A 17672-nucleotide genomic window follows, 5' to 3' on the forward strand; every position below is an offset into this window, starting at 1 on the left:
CTTTCTCTAGTTGTGTCGAGTGGGGGTTACTCATTGTTGTGGTACAGGGTCTTCTCATTGTGGTGGCTTCTCTTGTTACAGAGAACGGGCTCTAGGCACATGGGCTTCAGTAGTTGTGGCTCACGGGCTTAGTTGCTCCACAGCATGTGGGATCTTCCTGAACCTGGGATCGAACCCGTGTCCCCTGCATTGGCAGGCGGATTCTTAACCACTGCGCCACCAGGGAAGTCCCAAGTGTACTCTTAATTTAAGGTTGAAATGTTCATGATTGCCACATTCTTGTTAGAAGGAACTAATACCCATACTTGGTGATACAACTATATACTTTTTTTTTTTAATAAATTTATTCATTTTTATTTTTTGCTGTGTTGGGTCTTCGTTTCTGTGCGAGGGCTTTCTCTAGTTGCGGCGAGCAGGGGCCACTCTTCATCACGTTGCGCGGGCCTCTCACTGTCGCAGCCTCTCTTGTTGTGGAGCACAGGCTCCAGACGCGCAGGCTTAGTAGTTGTGGCTCATGGGCCCAGTTGCTCCACAGCATGTGGGATCTTCCCAGACCAGGGCTTGAACCCGTGTCCCCTGCATTGGCAGGCAGATTCTCAACCACTGCACCACCAGGGAACCCCTACTCTTTTTTTTTTTTTTTTTTTTTTTTGCGGTATGCGGGTCTCTCACTGTTGTGGCCTCTCCCGTTGCGGAGCGGAGCACAGGCTCCGGAGGCGCAGGCTCAGCGGCCATGGCTCACAGGCCCAGCCGCTCCACAGAATGTGGGATCTTCCTAGACCGGGGCACAAACCCGTGTCCCCTGCATCAGCAGGCAGATTCTCAACCACTGCGTCACCAGGGAAGCCCCCCTTTTTTTTTTAAAGCTGAGGGGAAAGTCAAGAGACTTCTTCCCAACAGGATGGAAATTTTATTTTTTATTTTATTTTACTTATTTATTTTTGGTTGTGTTGGGTCTTCATTGCTGTGCACAGGCTTTCTCTAGTTGCGGCAAGCAAGGGCTATTCTTTGTTGTGGTGTGCGGGCTTCTCATTGTGGTGGCTTCTCTTGTTGCAGAGCACAGGCTGTAGGTGCACAGGCTTCCGTAGTTGTGGCACGCGGGCTCTAGAGTGCAGGCTCAGTAGTTGTGGTGCACAGGCTTAGCTGTTCCATGGCATGTGGGATCTTCCAGGACTAGGGATTGAACCCATGTCCCCTGCATTGGCAGGAGGATTCTTAACCACTGCACCACCAGAGAAGTCCCACAACTATATACTTTAGATTTAAAAATCCAGGATGAACAGTGTAAACATGATTATTAGTTTGATAGACATTATAAATGCCAGGCTACACCCCCCCCCCCCATTTTTTTTAACTCCCATTTTATTTACAAGAACAAACTCTTCAGCCCTCACTGAAATGGTTAGGCAGGGTAAAAACTTCTTGAGTGGCAGTTTAGTAAGGAAGTGATGAGCCTGGACTCTGGGGCCAGACCACTTGGGTTCTAACTAGTTTCACATCTTAGTAGTTGTGTGACTTTGGACAAGTTACTCAGCCTCTTGATGCTTCAGTTTCCTCATCTCAGTGGGAGATACTAATAGTATCTACCTCAAATGTCTATTGTGAGAATTGTGAGAATTAATATATGGGAAGCACCCAGAACAGTGCCTGGCACATAGAAAGTACTATATAAGTGTCCGTTGTTATTGTTGTTTGCTATAAGATTCTCATTATAAAAATCTCAAGATGTTGATAAGCTGAACCAAACCAAAAATGGAAAGGCGAGGGACTGGAAAAAATACTCGAAAGAGATTATTTGGCCACAGGCTCTTCCAGAGGCTACAAGAAGAGAAGGGCAGAAGGAGTGACCTAGCCACAAATACTGGAGTATAAAGCCTTGGTCACCTTTGATCACATCTCAATTTCTGATCACACATTAAAATGCACTTGGGTAATTGAATCCAAAGCTAAGTCCATGGAGCAGGAGTGGAAGGGAGGGAAAAGAGAACGGGCCAAGCAGAGTGTTGGCCAGAAGAGCACAGGCTCACTCCTGTAGTTCCTTCATTCTGATCAGAACACTAATAATCTGGAATTGGACTCACTAATGGATTGTTATTCCAGGTTTAGCTGTGTGAATACCAACAAATTATTTAACCCCTTTGACTTTCAATTTCTTTATAAAATGGAGATGATAATAACTAGACTTGCTAATGTTGTTAAAGGAAATAATCCATACAAAGTGCTTATTATTAGCTCAGTGCCTTAAACAGGAAATGTTCCGAATGGTTTTCCTTTTCACCACCATGCCCCCCGTCGTCATTATCATCCTCATCAACTGGTATGTAGAATCATAAACTCCTGAGTCCCGACCTGACACAGCCTCTGCTTCTACACTATTTCTCATACCTCCAGCTTCTAAAGGGAATAAGTACACAGAGACTAAGACCAAACAGATGCTCACACTAATATTACGATGAAGCTTTGGCCTCATAGGTAGACCCTAGTTGAACTAGCCTGGCCTGTTTGGAGAAGTAGATGATGGAGACCTGATTTGGTCTTTCACTCCTGTATATACCAACACAGCTCTTCTTTGGCAAAGTAGAGAGGCTTTAAACCCATGTCATCTTCTAATGATTATAGTTTTATTTCCAATCTTTATGCTTTTTGCTTCTTTTTCTTGTATGAATTAGGACCTTCATATGATACTAAATAAGTGTTGATAGCAGATCTCCTTGTCTCATTTCTGTTCTCAGGGGGAATGTCTTAGTTCGGGCTGCCATAACAAAATGCCACAGACTGGGTGGCTTAAACAACAGAATTTTATTTTCTCACAGTTCTGGAGGCTAGAAGTCCAAGGTCAAGGTGCCAGCATGATTGGTTTCTGGTGAGAGCTCTCTTCTGGCTTATAGACGGTCACCTTCAACCTTTGTCTTCACATGGCAGGGGCAAAATAAAAGAATATAATAATGAAAAGTTTTTGATCTAGTTCTAAAGTGATTAAGCAGAGACTGAGTCCCCAGAATACATGGATGCACTGTCACTTTTAATTTATGTTTATTAAAAATATTTGACTGAAAAATTAAATGGAAGTAAACTACTTTCCTTTAGATTTCATGATAGCAATTAACACAGCGAAAGAGGCAGCATGTTAAATAGATTTTCTTGTTGGACTTCCTGGGTTCAGATTCCAGTTCCTTCATTTACTAGCTCTGTGATTCTGGTAAGTTAGCTAACCTGTCTAAGCCTCAGTTTCTTTTGTAAAAGGCCTGTAAGAAGGGCCTTTTGAGAAGATTCAAGTGATAATCTCTGTAAAGTGCTTGGCACATAGCAACCACAGTTTATTGACCATCAACATTATTTTTGTTAAATTAAACAAAATTTTAATTAAACAAAATTTAATTTTGTTAAATTAAAAGACACTTGAAAGTAATTCAAGTTAAGGAAGAAAAATTCCTTCTGGACACAACTACTTGAAGTTAAAGAAAGTACAAATAAAATAGCCTTTCCGATATATTTATTTTAGCATATGTCTGACCAAATTATTTTAGTGAAAATGTCTCAACTACATGTAAAAGTAGCTTCAGAATACAGCTTAATTAAATATTTTAAAAATAGAATTAATTTGAGAAACAGAGCCTTGTCACATTGTAATAAGTTGTAATATCAGTCTAAAAAAACATTATTTATTAATTTTAGAAAACAGCTATATTGTAATATAGTGTACTCTTAGCTTTATTACATGTCAACCATATCTTTTTGAAAAAGGTTCACAATTAAACAGTAGATTTTTAAAGAGCAGCAGTGATGTGAGTCTAAGTCTTAAGAGCTAATACTGGGGTAGAAATATACATTTCTTAAACTATTAAAAGATACAGTCCTTTCATGAGAAATTGTTCAAAGAACTATTCCTATATTCCTAAAGCATGTAATTTAGGTACTTGAGTGCCAGAGTTTCTTTGGAGAGTGTGTGTCAACCCATTTCTTCTGTCACATAAAATAAGAAATCAGATGTTTAAAAACATTGTGCCCAGAGATGCAGAGGGACATTTTGCTATTAAGAATACTTTGGATTTCTGTGAATGTAAATTTATAAGTCTAAAGAAGTAAACTTTTCATGAGGAAAATGGAAAAATTTCCAAAATGACTTAGAACATTGCAAATATTTTTACTTTCTTCTATCGGATGATTTATAAACATACTACTGTCTTCCCTTAATTTAAATTTCTGAAAGATTGGGAATGTTTGTATTAACCAGATATATCTATAGTAATTACTGTTTATTTTCATAAAGGTTCAGAGGTCCAAAGAGATGACATTCTGTGGATAGCCATGGCAGGGACTCATCAGATATGGGCATTCCTGTTGGACTGTGGCAGATTACCAAAGAAAAAGTAAGTGGTAACTTCGGTAACATCTCTCTTTGGGTAAACGTGGCGTTCACAGAACTCCTTTTCCCGAAGTCTTCATCCTCGTAGCTCTCACTGTGCTGGTCAGGATGTGCTGGGCTGTGCTACCATAACCAGCAGCCCAGGTCCCTGGTGGCTTCGGACGAGGTCTGTTTGCTGGGGGAGCACTACTCTGCCCCCCAGGCTGATGCAGCAGCCACCGTCTGGAGCTCTGCCAGCTGTCCTGGCAGAGAGAGACAGAGCTGGTGAGTTGCTCACTGGCTCTGAAAACTCCTCAGAAGTGACACACATCACTTCTACTCATATTTCGTCAGCCCAAGTAAGGCTCGTGACCACACCCAACCTTGGGGAGCTTGGGAAGAGCGGTCCCCCCGAGCATCCACAAGGAGACCTGGGAGCATCTTTTATTTTAATGCGTATTTCTAATATCCCTGATCATTAATTCAGGTATTTGAAGACTGCATAGCAGAGTAGTTAATAGCTCAGGTTTTGTAGTCAGGCCTGAGATTGAGTCCTGGCTTTGCCACTTATCTACATGAGCTTGGGAGAGTCACTTTAACTTTCTAAGCCTCAGTTTCCTTATTTATATCTACCTCATAGGCTTGTTTTGAGAATTAATGTGTGTGAAGAGCTCAGCCTGGTGCCTGGCATGTACAGTAAATGTTGGTAGCATTGCTGCCACTGTTAGGGGTATAAAGCTGGAAAAGTAGTGTCTCTACAAATTTTCTTGTATTTTTTCTATAGAGCCTGTCCTATTCTCCCTGACACTGGGGTTAGGGTTCTCTTTCCCTCCCTTCCCCGCCCTCCCCTCCCCGCCCTCCCCTCCCATCTCTCCCTTCTTCCCCTCTCCCTCCCTCTCACCCCTCTCTCTCTCACCTTCTGTTTTTGGTTGCACTTGTTTACATAACTGTTCTCCTAGTAGACTGCCTCTTAAAGGAAAGGACCCTTTCGCATTCACTTTTGTGTCCCCTGTATCTAGCACAGTATCTGACACATGATAGGAGCTCAGTAAGGGTCTGCAGAAGAAATAAATGAATGAAAGTCATAGACCATAAAGACTGTCAAACCACCCTAGAAAGTAAGTGTCAGTCACCTCAGTTACCTTTATCAGTAGAAAGGGGCAGTTATATAGATAATCCAAAATATCAGATATTCTAAAGAGTGTATATGTGTGTGTTGCTTTGTACGATGTTTTGCAACATTTAATCATTCATCTAACAAATATTTATTAAGCAAACTAGGCACTGTGCTTGGCCGTAGGGATGAAATGATATGTTTACTATATTAAGAATAAAATGAAAAAATGTGGTTACTGTTCTCAGAGGAAGAATCAGATCAGCAAAAACAAACAAAAAATAGTTGGGAAGTACAGGCGCTGTGTGCGAAAGGAATCACTGCAGTAGCCCTTTAAATGGAAGTTGTCCCTTACATAAATAAGAGGAACACCTGATGTAAATAAGATCTGAGGTATCAAGGAAGGCTTCCTGGAAGATGGTACTAAACTAAAACCTGATAGAGAGTAGAAAGGAGTTCAGAAGAGTAGAGGTTTTCTAGGCAAGAAATGACCCTAGTGATGTCAGTAGCAGCCAGATCATGAAGTGCCTTGTGAGTCTTCTTTAGAGATTTGAAAGTTATTCTGCTTATACCTTTATAGGAAGTTTTAAGCGGGGAAGCGACATAAGATTTGTGTTTTTGAAAGGACACTGGCAGCATTTGGAGTGTGACGGTACTGGAGACAGAGCTACAAGTGAGGAGACGATTGCTGTTATCCAGGCCAGAGACGATAGTAGCCCAAACAGCGACAGGACCGATAACATATAAGATGAGGAAGAAAGTAGTAGCAGAGGTGACCAGAATATGCTGTTGTAAGCGATGGCTGTTTTGGACCTAGATGGTCAACAGTGGACTAAATTTCCACATAAGTAGAGTTGTCACTTGTTTGCAATAGTGAAGTGTCCATTTGGATCACATTGACCTGTATTATAATTTTAAGGACCCTTTATCTTTATTTGTTACTGATCTTCAAGTGGTAATAACTCCTGAGCTTTTAGAAGTTACCGTTTCTCCCCACTCTTTCTACCTTTAATTAAGGGAACTCCTTTTTAAAATTGTTGTAACTCCTTTATTTGTTTGGCATATTGGTCATTACATGTATTCCTCTGAGTAGGTTATTTTTACGAGTTCCTTGAATAAATGGCTGTATTTATACATTTTGTATCCCTTTGCCTCCACTCCTGGCTCCCTACCAAAGTTAGCATTGGGATCATATCAACTAGTAAATGATATGATGGTCATTTTAGACTTTTGCATGTTGTGCCCTATTAGGAAATGATATACATATAGTCTCGTTATTTTGCATCTGAAGTCAGCTTCTTCCCTTCCCTCAACCCAGGACATTACCATGTCTTCCTTACAGTTCCTCTGACATACACTTAGAAGCCAAGGTATAAAACTTTCTCTGCATTACAAAAGGAATCATTACGATAGTCCTTTAAATAGAAATTTCCCTACTGTATATAAGAAATGGATTTGTACAATCGATTAGTTAAAGCAGTGTAATCATCTTATATTATTATCTTAAAATGAGTACCTGGCTGTCTTTCACAAATTATTCTTTTAATTCTTTTTTCTAGTCTCTACTTATATACAAGAAAATAAAACATTTTTAATGAAAATTTAAGCTTTAAGCTATCAAGAGCTAGAAAAGGTTACCTAGATCTTTTTAATTCCCTTTCAGAACCTAATGTTGCATGAAGCTAAGAAGAGGTCAGGAAGTAAAGGTGGGATCTAGCTGTACCTACCTCTCATCACTTGGAGGAAAAAAAAAAAACTATCCCATCAATGATATGATCTTTATTCTTATATTTCTAACTTTGTCAGTGATTTCCTGTCTTGCCATTGAGAATAGTTTCATTTTTGTGTATGTCAAAAATTTAAAAAGGTAGAAAGGTCTCTACACAGTGGATAAATAAGTTAATGATTAGAAACGACAGTGAAAGGTGATTTGCACAATTTAGGCCAAGATCACTGGATTTTTTTTTTTGTATATAATGCTGTCACCATTGATTTACATTCATTTGTTTAATGAAATTGGACACAGTATAACAATGTTGACTTCACCTATGAATTTGTCTTTTTTAGTGAGTTAAAAAAAGGAACCTGCCTTCGGTTTGCTGGAAGTGGAAATGAAGAGAATCGAAATAACTCATATCCTCACAAAGCCGGTTTTGCCCAACCTTCAGGTCTTTCTCTGGCCTCAGAGGATCCCTGGAGCTGCCTGTTCGTAGCAGATAGTGAGAGCAGTACAGTGAGAACCGTCTCGCTGAAAGATGGAGCAGTAAAGCACCTCGTGGGAGGAGAGAGAGATCCTATGGTAATGAGAAGCACTCTCATGTGGTGTGCCTGCTTGACAAGCTTGTGATTTTCTGAATTGTGAAGAGTTAATAAAATTTAGGAAGGAGAAAGTTCTTGGCTTGTCCATGTTAAAATGGAAGTCAAACCAAAGGAAATGTGAGTATGAAGAACTACAAGTAACAAAACCGCCTAAGAAAATAAAATGACTCGACTTGATTACATATAAATGTCAAAGTTTCAGGAGAAAAGGAAGGATAAAATATTGATTACCAAGCAAGGGGAAAACGTAGATTAGATATCTGGCAGTAGGGTGGAAAGAGCACCAGATCAGTAGACTTGACCTGTTCCTGATCAGATGTGTGATTTTTGTGAATAAAATTCCTAAACACCACAAATTAATTCAAGTTCAGAATTCTATCATTTTTTTCTAATTTCAGTCAAATGCCCAGCCCTATTTATATGAAATCAGACTTTTTCCCCTTTAAGTAGCATATACAGCTGTCTTAATTTTCACTTTATACCCTAACAAAGCACTGTAAAAAAATTTTAATACATGCTGTTTCTTTCTTTTTTTTAAAAAAAAAAAAAGAATTTATTTGCTTTTGGTGATGTTGATGGAGTAGGAATCAATGCAAAGCTTCAACACCCACTTGGAGTAACTTGGGACAAGAAAAGGAATTTAGTTTACGTGGCAGACTCTTACAATCACAAGGTGAGTCTTGAAAGAATTATATAATACCCTGCTTTTCACTTGCGGTATTTAAAATGCTGAAAGATCTGTGAGCCTCCTACAATTGCCGCTAAAATATAGCGAGGAGTGACAGTTTTGGACAACTGTACATAAGCCTTTCTGTTCTTTTCTTGGTCCTTTCTTGCAGAGAGGATGTGATGGTACTCTGAGCTGGGGGGAAAGGACTGAACAAATTCCCAATGACTAGCCAAAACTTGTGAATTGCAAGCCATTAAAGCTGCTTAGTAACATGTTGAGTAAATGAGGACAAGGCGGGTAGCAGGGAAATTAACATGTCAACTAACGAATGAACATTTTTGAGCCTTTGCACAGTTGCCACGCCTGTTAGCAAGTAATTCCATTTTCATCAGCATTTCCATTTTTTTTGTCTCTACTGCATTCTTACTGTGCATTTTTCCTTTTTATAAAATCAGTGGAACCCAAATGTTAATATTTTTGTGATGAGAGACTGAATTTAATGTTATTGAAACACAGCGAGGAGTCATTAAGTTTAACGTAAGTAGCCAAATCCTCAGCCAATGTTAGATATTCATGAGAAGAAAGTCAGTTCCACTCTGTCCCATTGTGAGGGGAGAGAAGAACATTAAAATTTTTTTTTTAATTCCATAAATAATTTTATCAAAGATTGCTTCTAGAAGACAGGACGTAACTGGGGATTTTATAGTGTTTAGCCCTCAGAATGAAATATCTCCCCTTAGACTGTAATTTGAATGTTTGGCTTTTTAAGAAAATATGGAAATGTCTGTTCTTTTTCTGAGATTTATTAAGAATACTAATGTCAATCAGGAATTCTCTGGCTTGCTTAATATGATACTTTTCCATACGAGAAATGTGCAGTTGAGCTTCAGATATATAAATTTTTGTTCTATCTTCTTAGATTAAAGTTGTGGATCCAAAAACAAAAAACTGTACAACATTAGCGGGAACTGGAGATGCAAGTAATGTTATCGGTTCCAATTTCACCGACTCAACTTTTAATGAACCAGGAGGCTTGTGTATTGGAGAGAATGGTCAGTTATTATATGTGGCAGACACCAATAACCATCAAATTAAAGTGATGGATTTAGAAACAAAAACAGTTTCTGTGGTAAGTAATCTTTAAGTTAAAGGGCATCATTTTAAGAAAGATTCTAAGATCCTCAGCAACAACAGAGGCACTTTTGGTTAGGCCATCTCTAGTGGTGAAAGTGAAACATGTGGGTAGAGTAGTGAGTGGGTGCCTATTCCAAGGATATCCTGTTATTTTTAAAATAAAAATTCCATTTGTGCCAAGAGTGTTTGAGAAAGATTCTAGAAGTTGGAGAGAATTTGATGAACTTTCAGAAAAGGGAAAAAAAAAAAAGGACTCATCTCTTTTTAAATGTATGGACATACTGACACACTACACATACAAACTATGTGGGTTGGGTTGTTTAATCTTGGGTGTTTTTTTTTTTTTAATGATCCTCTGACTAGTGGGTAATCTTTGTTTCCTATGGTGAATCCATTACCAAATAATCTTTAAAGGAAGCTCTAGGAGCCACATTTCTCAAGACTTAAAAATAAGATTGGAAGAAACTTAAGTAAGTTCTAATTTTAAAGATATGGACATGGTCTCTAATACAAGTTAGCCCTTTATATATCACACTTGCCTGGAAAAATGCAAGTTTTTTTCCTAAAATTCTAGGAATTTCCAAGATGTGTTTTAAAATAAAAACACAGATTCCCATCATAAGTGTCATTTCTCTTGACATAGATCTCTGATATAAGATGAATGACATCTTATAGTTGGCAATGAAAATTATAAGAGGGTGTATATTATATCCACTACATTTAAATTGATAAAGTTTTATTTTAATTTCCTGCTATCTATAAACATATTGGACAGTTAATTCAGTTTCATTCATAAATGTTGGCAGTTTTTTGGCCAGGATGAAATATTTTTCTGAACCTACAAAATAATCATGAGGAAATTTAAGTAAACAACTTCTGATTCAGACGAGAATGGCAATTAAGTTTCCTTGACACAGAATCTCATGTTTGTACTGAAGTCTGAAAATAAGCTCTGTCAGTCTATAATACTATAAAGTACTTGTGCTTTAAAAAACAGATTTTCTTGTTTTCTAGCTCCCAGTCTTCAGATCTGAAAGTGCTATGGTGGACGGCCCATTCCCAGCAGAAAAACAGAAGACCTTACCCAGACTACCTAAATCTGCTCCAGACATTAGACTTTCCCCGGTGGCTGCATCTCCAGGGCAAACTCTTCAGTTCAAGCTAAGATTAGACCTCCCATCAGGAACAAAGCTAACTGAAGGAGCACCCAGTTGCTGGTTTCTATCAGCGGAAGGTATGACAATAATCTTGCAAATGCAAATATTTCATAAATTCTTGAGATTTGATCTAGTAATTTTTCTCATTTGTGATATGTTTACAGTTGGGCAGGATTTGAGGAAGGTCTTGTAAAACAGAAAGATCCAGATTGAACTCCACTTTAGCAGTTTTCTTTAGCCTTTGAGATTCTTTTATTAAATAAGTGTAACTCACCTGAAGTTAATCATAATTGCCGCCATTTGCTATTAAGCAAATTCATTACATGAGACAGACTCGTGTGGTCTTAGAATGTTAGGCCCTTGAATATTAGGGCTGAGAGGCACCAAAGGACACCATCTGTTTTAAAACTCTTATTTTATAAGTGAGACTACGGGCTCAAAGAGATAAAGTGATTTGCTGAAGGGCATATATTGAATTAGGTCAAAAGATGGAATTTGAACCCAGCTCTGCTGGTTCTTAGTGTAGTGTCTTTTCCATTGTGCTACTCCATCTCAAACTAGCTCTAGGGTTATTAGTCCTAAAAACGAAGTTAGTTTTTTAAAGACATAAAATTCAAAGCCACCAGTTATGCATTGGGATGTTACAAAAGTTTCCAAACCCCACTCTCGGTTTCTGTACTTAACTCACCATGGTTTGTGAACCAGCACCGGTCCACAGACTATACTTCGGTGACCCTGTTCTAGAGCACTGCAGCATAAAGAGATCAAGGAGGGAGGTAGGGACCCACATGGAAGACTGAAGAGTGAATAAGCAAGTAGAAGCAAAACCAAGAGAGAGGGTAGTTTCCTGGAGCAGGTGTTTTAAGGAGCGTAAGGATCAGCTGTGTTGAGCGCGATTGATAGATCAGGTGAAATAAGGACTAAGAATTGATCGTTGATTCAGTGTTATAGTTAATTGATGTCCTCGACCAGGGCCGTTTCAGAGTGATGGAGGAGGTGCCTGATTAGAGCAGGTTAAAAAAGAATTGAAGGAGAGGAACTGGAGAAAGTAAATATAGATAGCTCTTAGAGGACCTGAGCTAAAAAGATAAGGGAAAAGAGCGCACTTGCCCTCAGGGGAAAACGGAGTTGAGCGAGCAGTGTGTTTGTTATACTGATGGCAAAGATCAGTAGAGGAAAGGACTGATGGTCTGTGTTGCGGGGTACCCTAAAGGATAGGAGGATAGGAGAGGTGGCAGGCTGGCCTTTGCCAGGAATGTGGACCTCATTTCCACGGTAAGGAGGGAGGGCCCGGTGTGCGACCCAGAGATCTAGATGGGTAACTGAAGTGGATGCTTGTGGAAGCACTCTTCTGCATGCTTCTGTTTTCTTAATTATTGGGAAGCACAGCTATCAGCTGAGAGTGGGAGTGAGAGGTGGTGGGGGAGGTTTTGGCGGTTTGAAAAAAGAAGAGGGTCAGGAAGGTGGGAGGGTGACTGCATGAGGGAAATACAGTGTGATTGCTGAACGGCCGGGAGGCTGTGTTTGAGGCTGGCTGTCATGAATTGAAAGTTAGGCTAGTCCACGTGGAGGCTGTTTGTCTCCAGCCAAGGTGAGGCACAAGGGAGCAGAAGTGTAGGTATTGGCTAAGCAGTTTAATCAGCAGGTCTCTGGGGTCCTGATCCAGTATTAATTATGATTACCACTATACCACTAAATCTCAGATTCTCTTCTAAAGAATTAAATTGATTTTTCCCTGGAGTTTGATTTTTTTTAATATATTCTTGCTTTTAACTGAATTAACTTGACACAAACTCTAATTCAGTTCTTTGGTGGTTTTATTATTATCTTTCACTTTTCCAGATAGCGTCTGTCAAACGCTTTAGAGCTTTCAGTTGCTGTTCATTTTATTTCAGTAGTATCATTAGGACTTGACTTACCAGTTATTAAGCCTGAAGCTGTGTTTTCTCCTCTAGGGATTCCAAAGGTAGAATTTGAGCCCCATTAACTTTCTTGCTACAAGAATGCCAAAGCCATTGCTTAAAAGTATGCCATTCAAGTAGAAGAAAAAACATTGTTGGAGGAGGATGTGTAATTAAATACAGATGAATTACTATGATTAGAGTCCAGGCAGAGCCTTTGTCCTCAGTCACTAATTTGTGATCTCTTAATCTCAGAACATTTCCTGTTTGAGTCTATTCTTGAAAGTATTCAGTTACTGTAAATTATGTAAAGATTTGGGTGTGTGTTTGAATCACAGTGTGAACTTATTTCATGAACTTATAAGTAATCAGTGTACTGCTTGTCTTCTAGCAGTGCTTTCCAACATCTCTAAGAGAGTAGGCAACAATTTGAAAGTGAACAGTAGTAAGTTCCCGTCCCTAGTGATCTTGCTGTGTCCTAGCCTCCCGTGCTCTTTCACAGGTTCTCACTCAGTTTTGAATTTGCTGCCCGACTCCTCCTGTCTCAGGCCCTCTCACACACTTTTCTTTTGTACATCACCCAGATCCAGGCTTTATGCCTTCTTACCTTGGTACCTTCTCAGAGCAGCAGCTACTGTCCTGCAACTGCCCACTTGGTATCCACACCAAGAGAACAGAGAGATCTGCCGGAAGGAACTGCTGAGTTAGAGTTTGCTGGCTCTGGAGTGACTGACTGAGCCTGTGGGGAAATAACCCCCATCTACTCCCCACAAAGGAGAGGGCTGACCCGTGCAGTACTAGAGGAGGATGTTTGGGCAGAAGAGAACTCAAACCCTGGCCATTCATTCCGCAGTCCTCTGTATGTTCAGAGCAAGTCCTCAACTGCCAGTTTAACTGTCCTGCCTGTGTCCATTAGTCTGAAAGCATTGCATCATTTGGAGATAACTGCTCTTTAACCGCACACAGAAAAATTAAATTAACAGAGTATTTTTTTAATAGGATACTGGTAAATTAACATGTTTATTTTAACCCTGTCAAATACACAAGTTAATTAGTATCAAGTTATTGGAGTACAAAACATGGATAGTATTAAAGGAAAGTGAAGTGATCTAAAGAGAAAGTTCTTAGCTATTTTTAGCTATTTTAGATACACGTGATGTGTCCAAAAATTATCTAGAGAAACACTGTTTTATCTCTAGAATTGGACATTAAGATAGTGTAATTTACTATTTTCCTGTTTTTATTTAACATAAGAAGTTCCCCCACTAGCCTGCTATCTAACAAAATCAAACATTAAAATAAAACATATTCTTCAGTCCAGAGGCAAGCAAAAAGGCCAGAGAATTTTAAAAGAATTGTTTAAAAGCTCTGCACTTAACTCCTTAGATTCTCAGCCTTTCACATTCTCCTTACTCTTATTTGATATATGTATCTCAGATTTAATTTTTCAATCAACAGAATATTAGAAGCAATAAACTAAAGGAGAGATGAAGAGGACCAGTAGAGGCAGGTGCTCTAGTCTGTTGACTCATCCTGAGGTCAAAAGAGAGAAAAGCTAAAAAGTAGACATAGAATTTCATCACTACTCAGTAGATGGTCCAGTTTTTGTACAGATGGCCCAGAGTTGTCATTAAATCGTTAGATTACGTTCAATGTATTCTATTTAAGATGGCAGGAAAGCAGGTCCTGCATTTCCCAAGTGATGGCTCTTAATTAGCTAATGCTGAGTGTCAGCCTAAGTATGCACTTCCTCAATATGACGCATATGTTCCTTCTGAGAGAAGGCACTGGGTGAATAAAAACATTTTAAAAACTTTAATACTAGAAGACTTAATGATTTTTAGTGGTTTTTTAGACTTTTGTTACATAGATAATCTATGTATTTAAGTCTCAGAGGAGTTTTGTGTGTTAAAATGAGGTAGACAAAGTCTATTCGTTTTCTACATTGAGTCCCTTGGAATAATGTATTCAGTGTTACTTGTTTCTAAAAAAATCAGTGGCTTTTTTTTATTACCACCTTTGGATATTCAATAATTCATCGTCTTGAAAGTCACTGCAGAGTTATACATACATTTGTATTCCCTGGATTATTTTGTAGTTTGCATATTATATTTCTAGACACTTATCTGGTAAAAATGATCTATTTTCTGAAGTATCCTATGTTTATTTCTAGAACTTATTAATAGTTTTCATTTTAAATTCCATAATCACATTTTAAATCTATAACCATATTGGCAGTATTCATCTGGATTTCAATAGAAATAACTTTATAATTTATTTTACAGTGTTCAAAGGAAGAATTTTAATTTGACATCAACATGATTAGACGAGGAACTTCTTCTATCTTACTTTGTATCCTCCACACAGAGCACCATGCCTGGCACTTAGAGGCTTTCAGTAAATATTTGTTGATTGAATGAATCTAGTGTTCGTAAGGTCTGTCCAATTTCCTACTTGACTTCTTATGCAGTCTTAATAATTTACCTTTTTATTTTCTAGGCAATGAATGGCTTCTTCAAGGACAGATACCATCTGGAGAGATAGAGAGCATTTCCAGTCAACCAACAATCTCACTGCAGATCCCTGGGGATTGTTTATCACTCGAAGCCGTTCTCTCTATCAGCGTATTTCTTTATTACTGTAGTGCAGACAGCAGTGCCTGTATGATGAAGGGAATTTTGTTCAGTCAGCCTTTACAAATAACCGATACACAACAAGACTACATACCTCCAGTAGAACTCAAGTATATATTTTAGCAAGCTGGCTAGCATCCCAGTGCCTCCTGTTCTCCATCCCCACCATCACTGTGTAATTTATGAAAAGAAACTTTATTTCTGCCTCTGGGTACCCAGAAACCCATTGTTGAGTTCTAGCAACTGATACTAAAATAAAGCTAGGCTCCTTATTTATTTATTATAGACAAATTCCTTCCTTCTCACTGTGTACCAGCTAAGTCATTGACCATGATTTGAACCATGATCCTGTAATCTGTGCTGCTATTTGGCACAAGACCTAAGTCCACATTATAGGACAGAATATTATCATGAGATAATTTGCAGTGAATACTGATAACAATAATGATACCAAATTTTTTTTTTTTTTTTTTTTTTTGCGGTACGCAGGCCTCTCACTGTTGTGGCCTCTCCAGTTGAGGAGCACAGGCTCTGGACGCGCAGGCTCAGCGGCCGTGGCTCACGGGCCCAGCCGCTCCGCGGTATGTGGGATCTTCCTGGACCAGGGCACGAACCCGTGTCCCCTGCATCGGCAGGCGGACTCCCAACTACTGCACCACCAGGGAAGCCCCGATACCAAATATTTTAACTAACTTTTTTACATTTATCAAGCAGCACATCTGAATGTGTAAATTGCACAATAACTTTAAACAGAGTTAAGATCCAGTCCACATATTATAAGGACGCCTGCCATTCAAGGTGCAAGTTCTGTTTTAGGCCCCCAAAAACGTCTTTTCATCACAGTAGCAGCTTAAAGAGTACCTAGGTGGTAAAAATGTTCTTTGTTCTCTTCTGCGATTTTCTCATTTGAGATATATTTATTCAGTCTATTTTAAATTATTTGCTATTTTAACATACCATTATTAATGGTATGTTAAATATTCTGTATGTTTCAATATACAGAAAATATATTTCTATATTTCTAAAAGTTAGAGTCTCTAAGGACATACAGGCTCACTCCTTTAACTTTTTTCTGAATGAACAGTCTTACCAAATAACGGATGAATCCACAGAAATGTTATGACTTTCGAGGAGAAAGGGACTTTGGGACACATTACTGTCTGTGATACCACTTAAAGAACTGTGACACTGAATCTGATGCAAATGGGTATGTATGTTGTCTTAGAAGTTTACATTTCAGTTGAAGCGTTAAATGCAGATGTTGTTGGGTTTGGGGGTTTTTTTGGTTCCCATATTCAGAATTTAAATTATGATCATTTATTGTGATGTTTTTAAAAATTACTGTCAAGGCTTCAAAGTGAAAATTTCAATGTGAAGTACTTCCATGCTACTAATATGTATAGTATATCTTAATATATTACTTTAACATATTAAGGCTGAAACATACAGTGATTTGATGACACTTTTTTGGTGGGGTTTTTAAAAGAAATAGTCACCAGAAGATATTGAAAGGTTTTTTTTAATCATAATTTCTCTTTATAACTATTTTAAAAGCCTCTGCTTGTTTTTACTAAAACTGATTCAACATGTTTGTGGTTTAGTCAGCTTATAAGATTTTTAAAAACAGGAGAATCATATTTATTCAGTAAATATTTATAGACAATATAGCATAATATGCCTTCTCCCTTCAAAACCAGTGCTCAATTTGAAGTGTAATTTTTAAGCATGATCATCTGCCCATATCTTTATATTTTTTTGAACTATAGTTTTGAACATACTATTCACGTCTTTTATTCAAGTTACCTAAATCTGAAGTAAGGAAATGCATAGATCATGACTTTCATTTAATTTGTAGCCTGCTAAAGATATTTTTAAAGAGAAGTATTATAAATGTAAAGTTAAAAGGAATTCTGTTTAAAATTATATATAAGTACCGCATAAACCTTTTCTCTCCATAAAAAAAATATGTTCTGTAATAAAAGGATATATAACATTAATTTGCTCTTTTATGGAGAATAGGCCATGGTAATTTTTTAATCTCATTTTATTATTATAGTTCTCATTTCCAGTTGGACAGGATAGGTTGGCTTAATTTTTTCCTATTTAAGGACAATAATTTCACTCTCTGAAAGAAGTATATACCGTTTTAAATTGCTAATTCAGGAATGCCTGATAACTGTTTTTTCAGTATTATACACAAATATACACACTGTATGTATTTTCATATACACTAAAATCCAAAAATATTTTAGATGTTCACTTTATCTAGACAGTTTTCTGTTAGTATTAAGCTTATGCTCTTCTTGACTTTCAAAGTACAGTTTTACTGAACATTCTTATTCTTAGCCAGCCACTAGTCTGCATTGTTTTCTACATTCAAAGTATTATTTATATGGATT

The 17672-nt window shown here is 38.1% G+C and overlaps 1 protein-coding gene across 1 annotated transcript in view; it reads left to right on the forward strand.

Moving 5' to 3' along the window:
• The window catches only part of NHLRC2 (NHL repeat containing 2), a 60566-nt gene extending 43296 nt beyond the window's left edge, over nt 1–17270 (forward strand). The window contains exons 6-11 of the mRNA XM_082673159.1: nt 4271–4370; nt 7527–7758; nt 8329–8451; nt 9368–9577; nt 10597–10816; nt 15140–17270. Of these exons, the coding sequence (XP_082529285.1) occupies nt 4271–4370; nt 7527–7758; nt 8329–8451; nt 9368–9577; nt 10597–10816; nt 15140–15396 (1142 nt within the window). The 3' untranslated portion in view covers nt 15397–17270. The remainder of the gene's footprint in view (nt 1–4270; nt 4371–7526; nt 7759–8328; nt 8452–9367; nt 9578–10596; nt 10817–15139) is intronic.
• Nucleotides 17271–17672: the final 402 nt, after the last annotated feature.

Source organism: Grampus griseus (assembly GCF_964374135.1).
Source record: "Grampus griseus genome assembly, chromosome: 16".
Classification (NCBI taxonomy): Eukaryota; Metazoa; Chordata; class Mammalia; order Artiodactyla; family Delphinidae; genus Grampus; species Grampus griseus.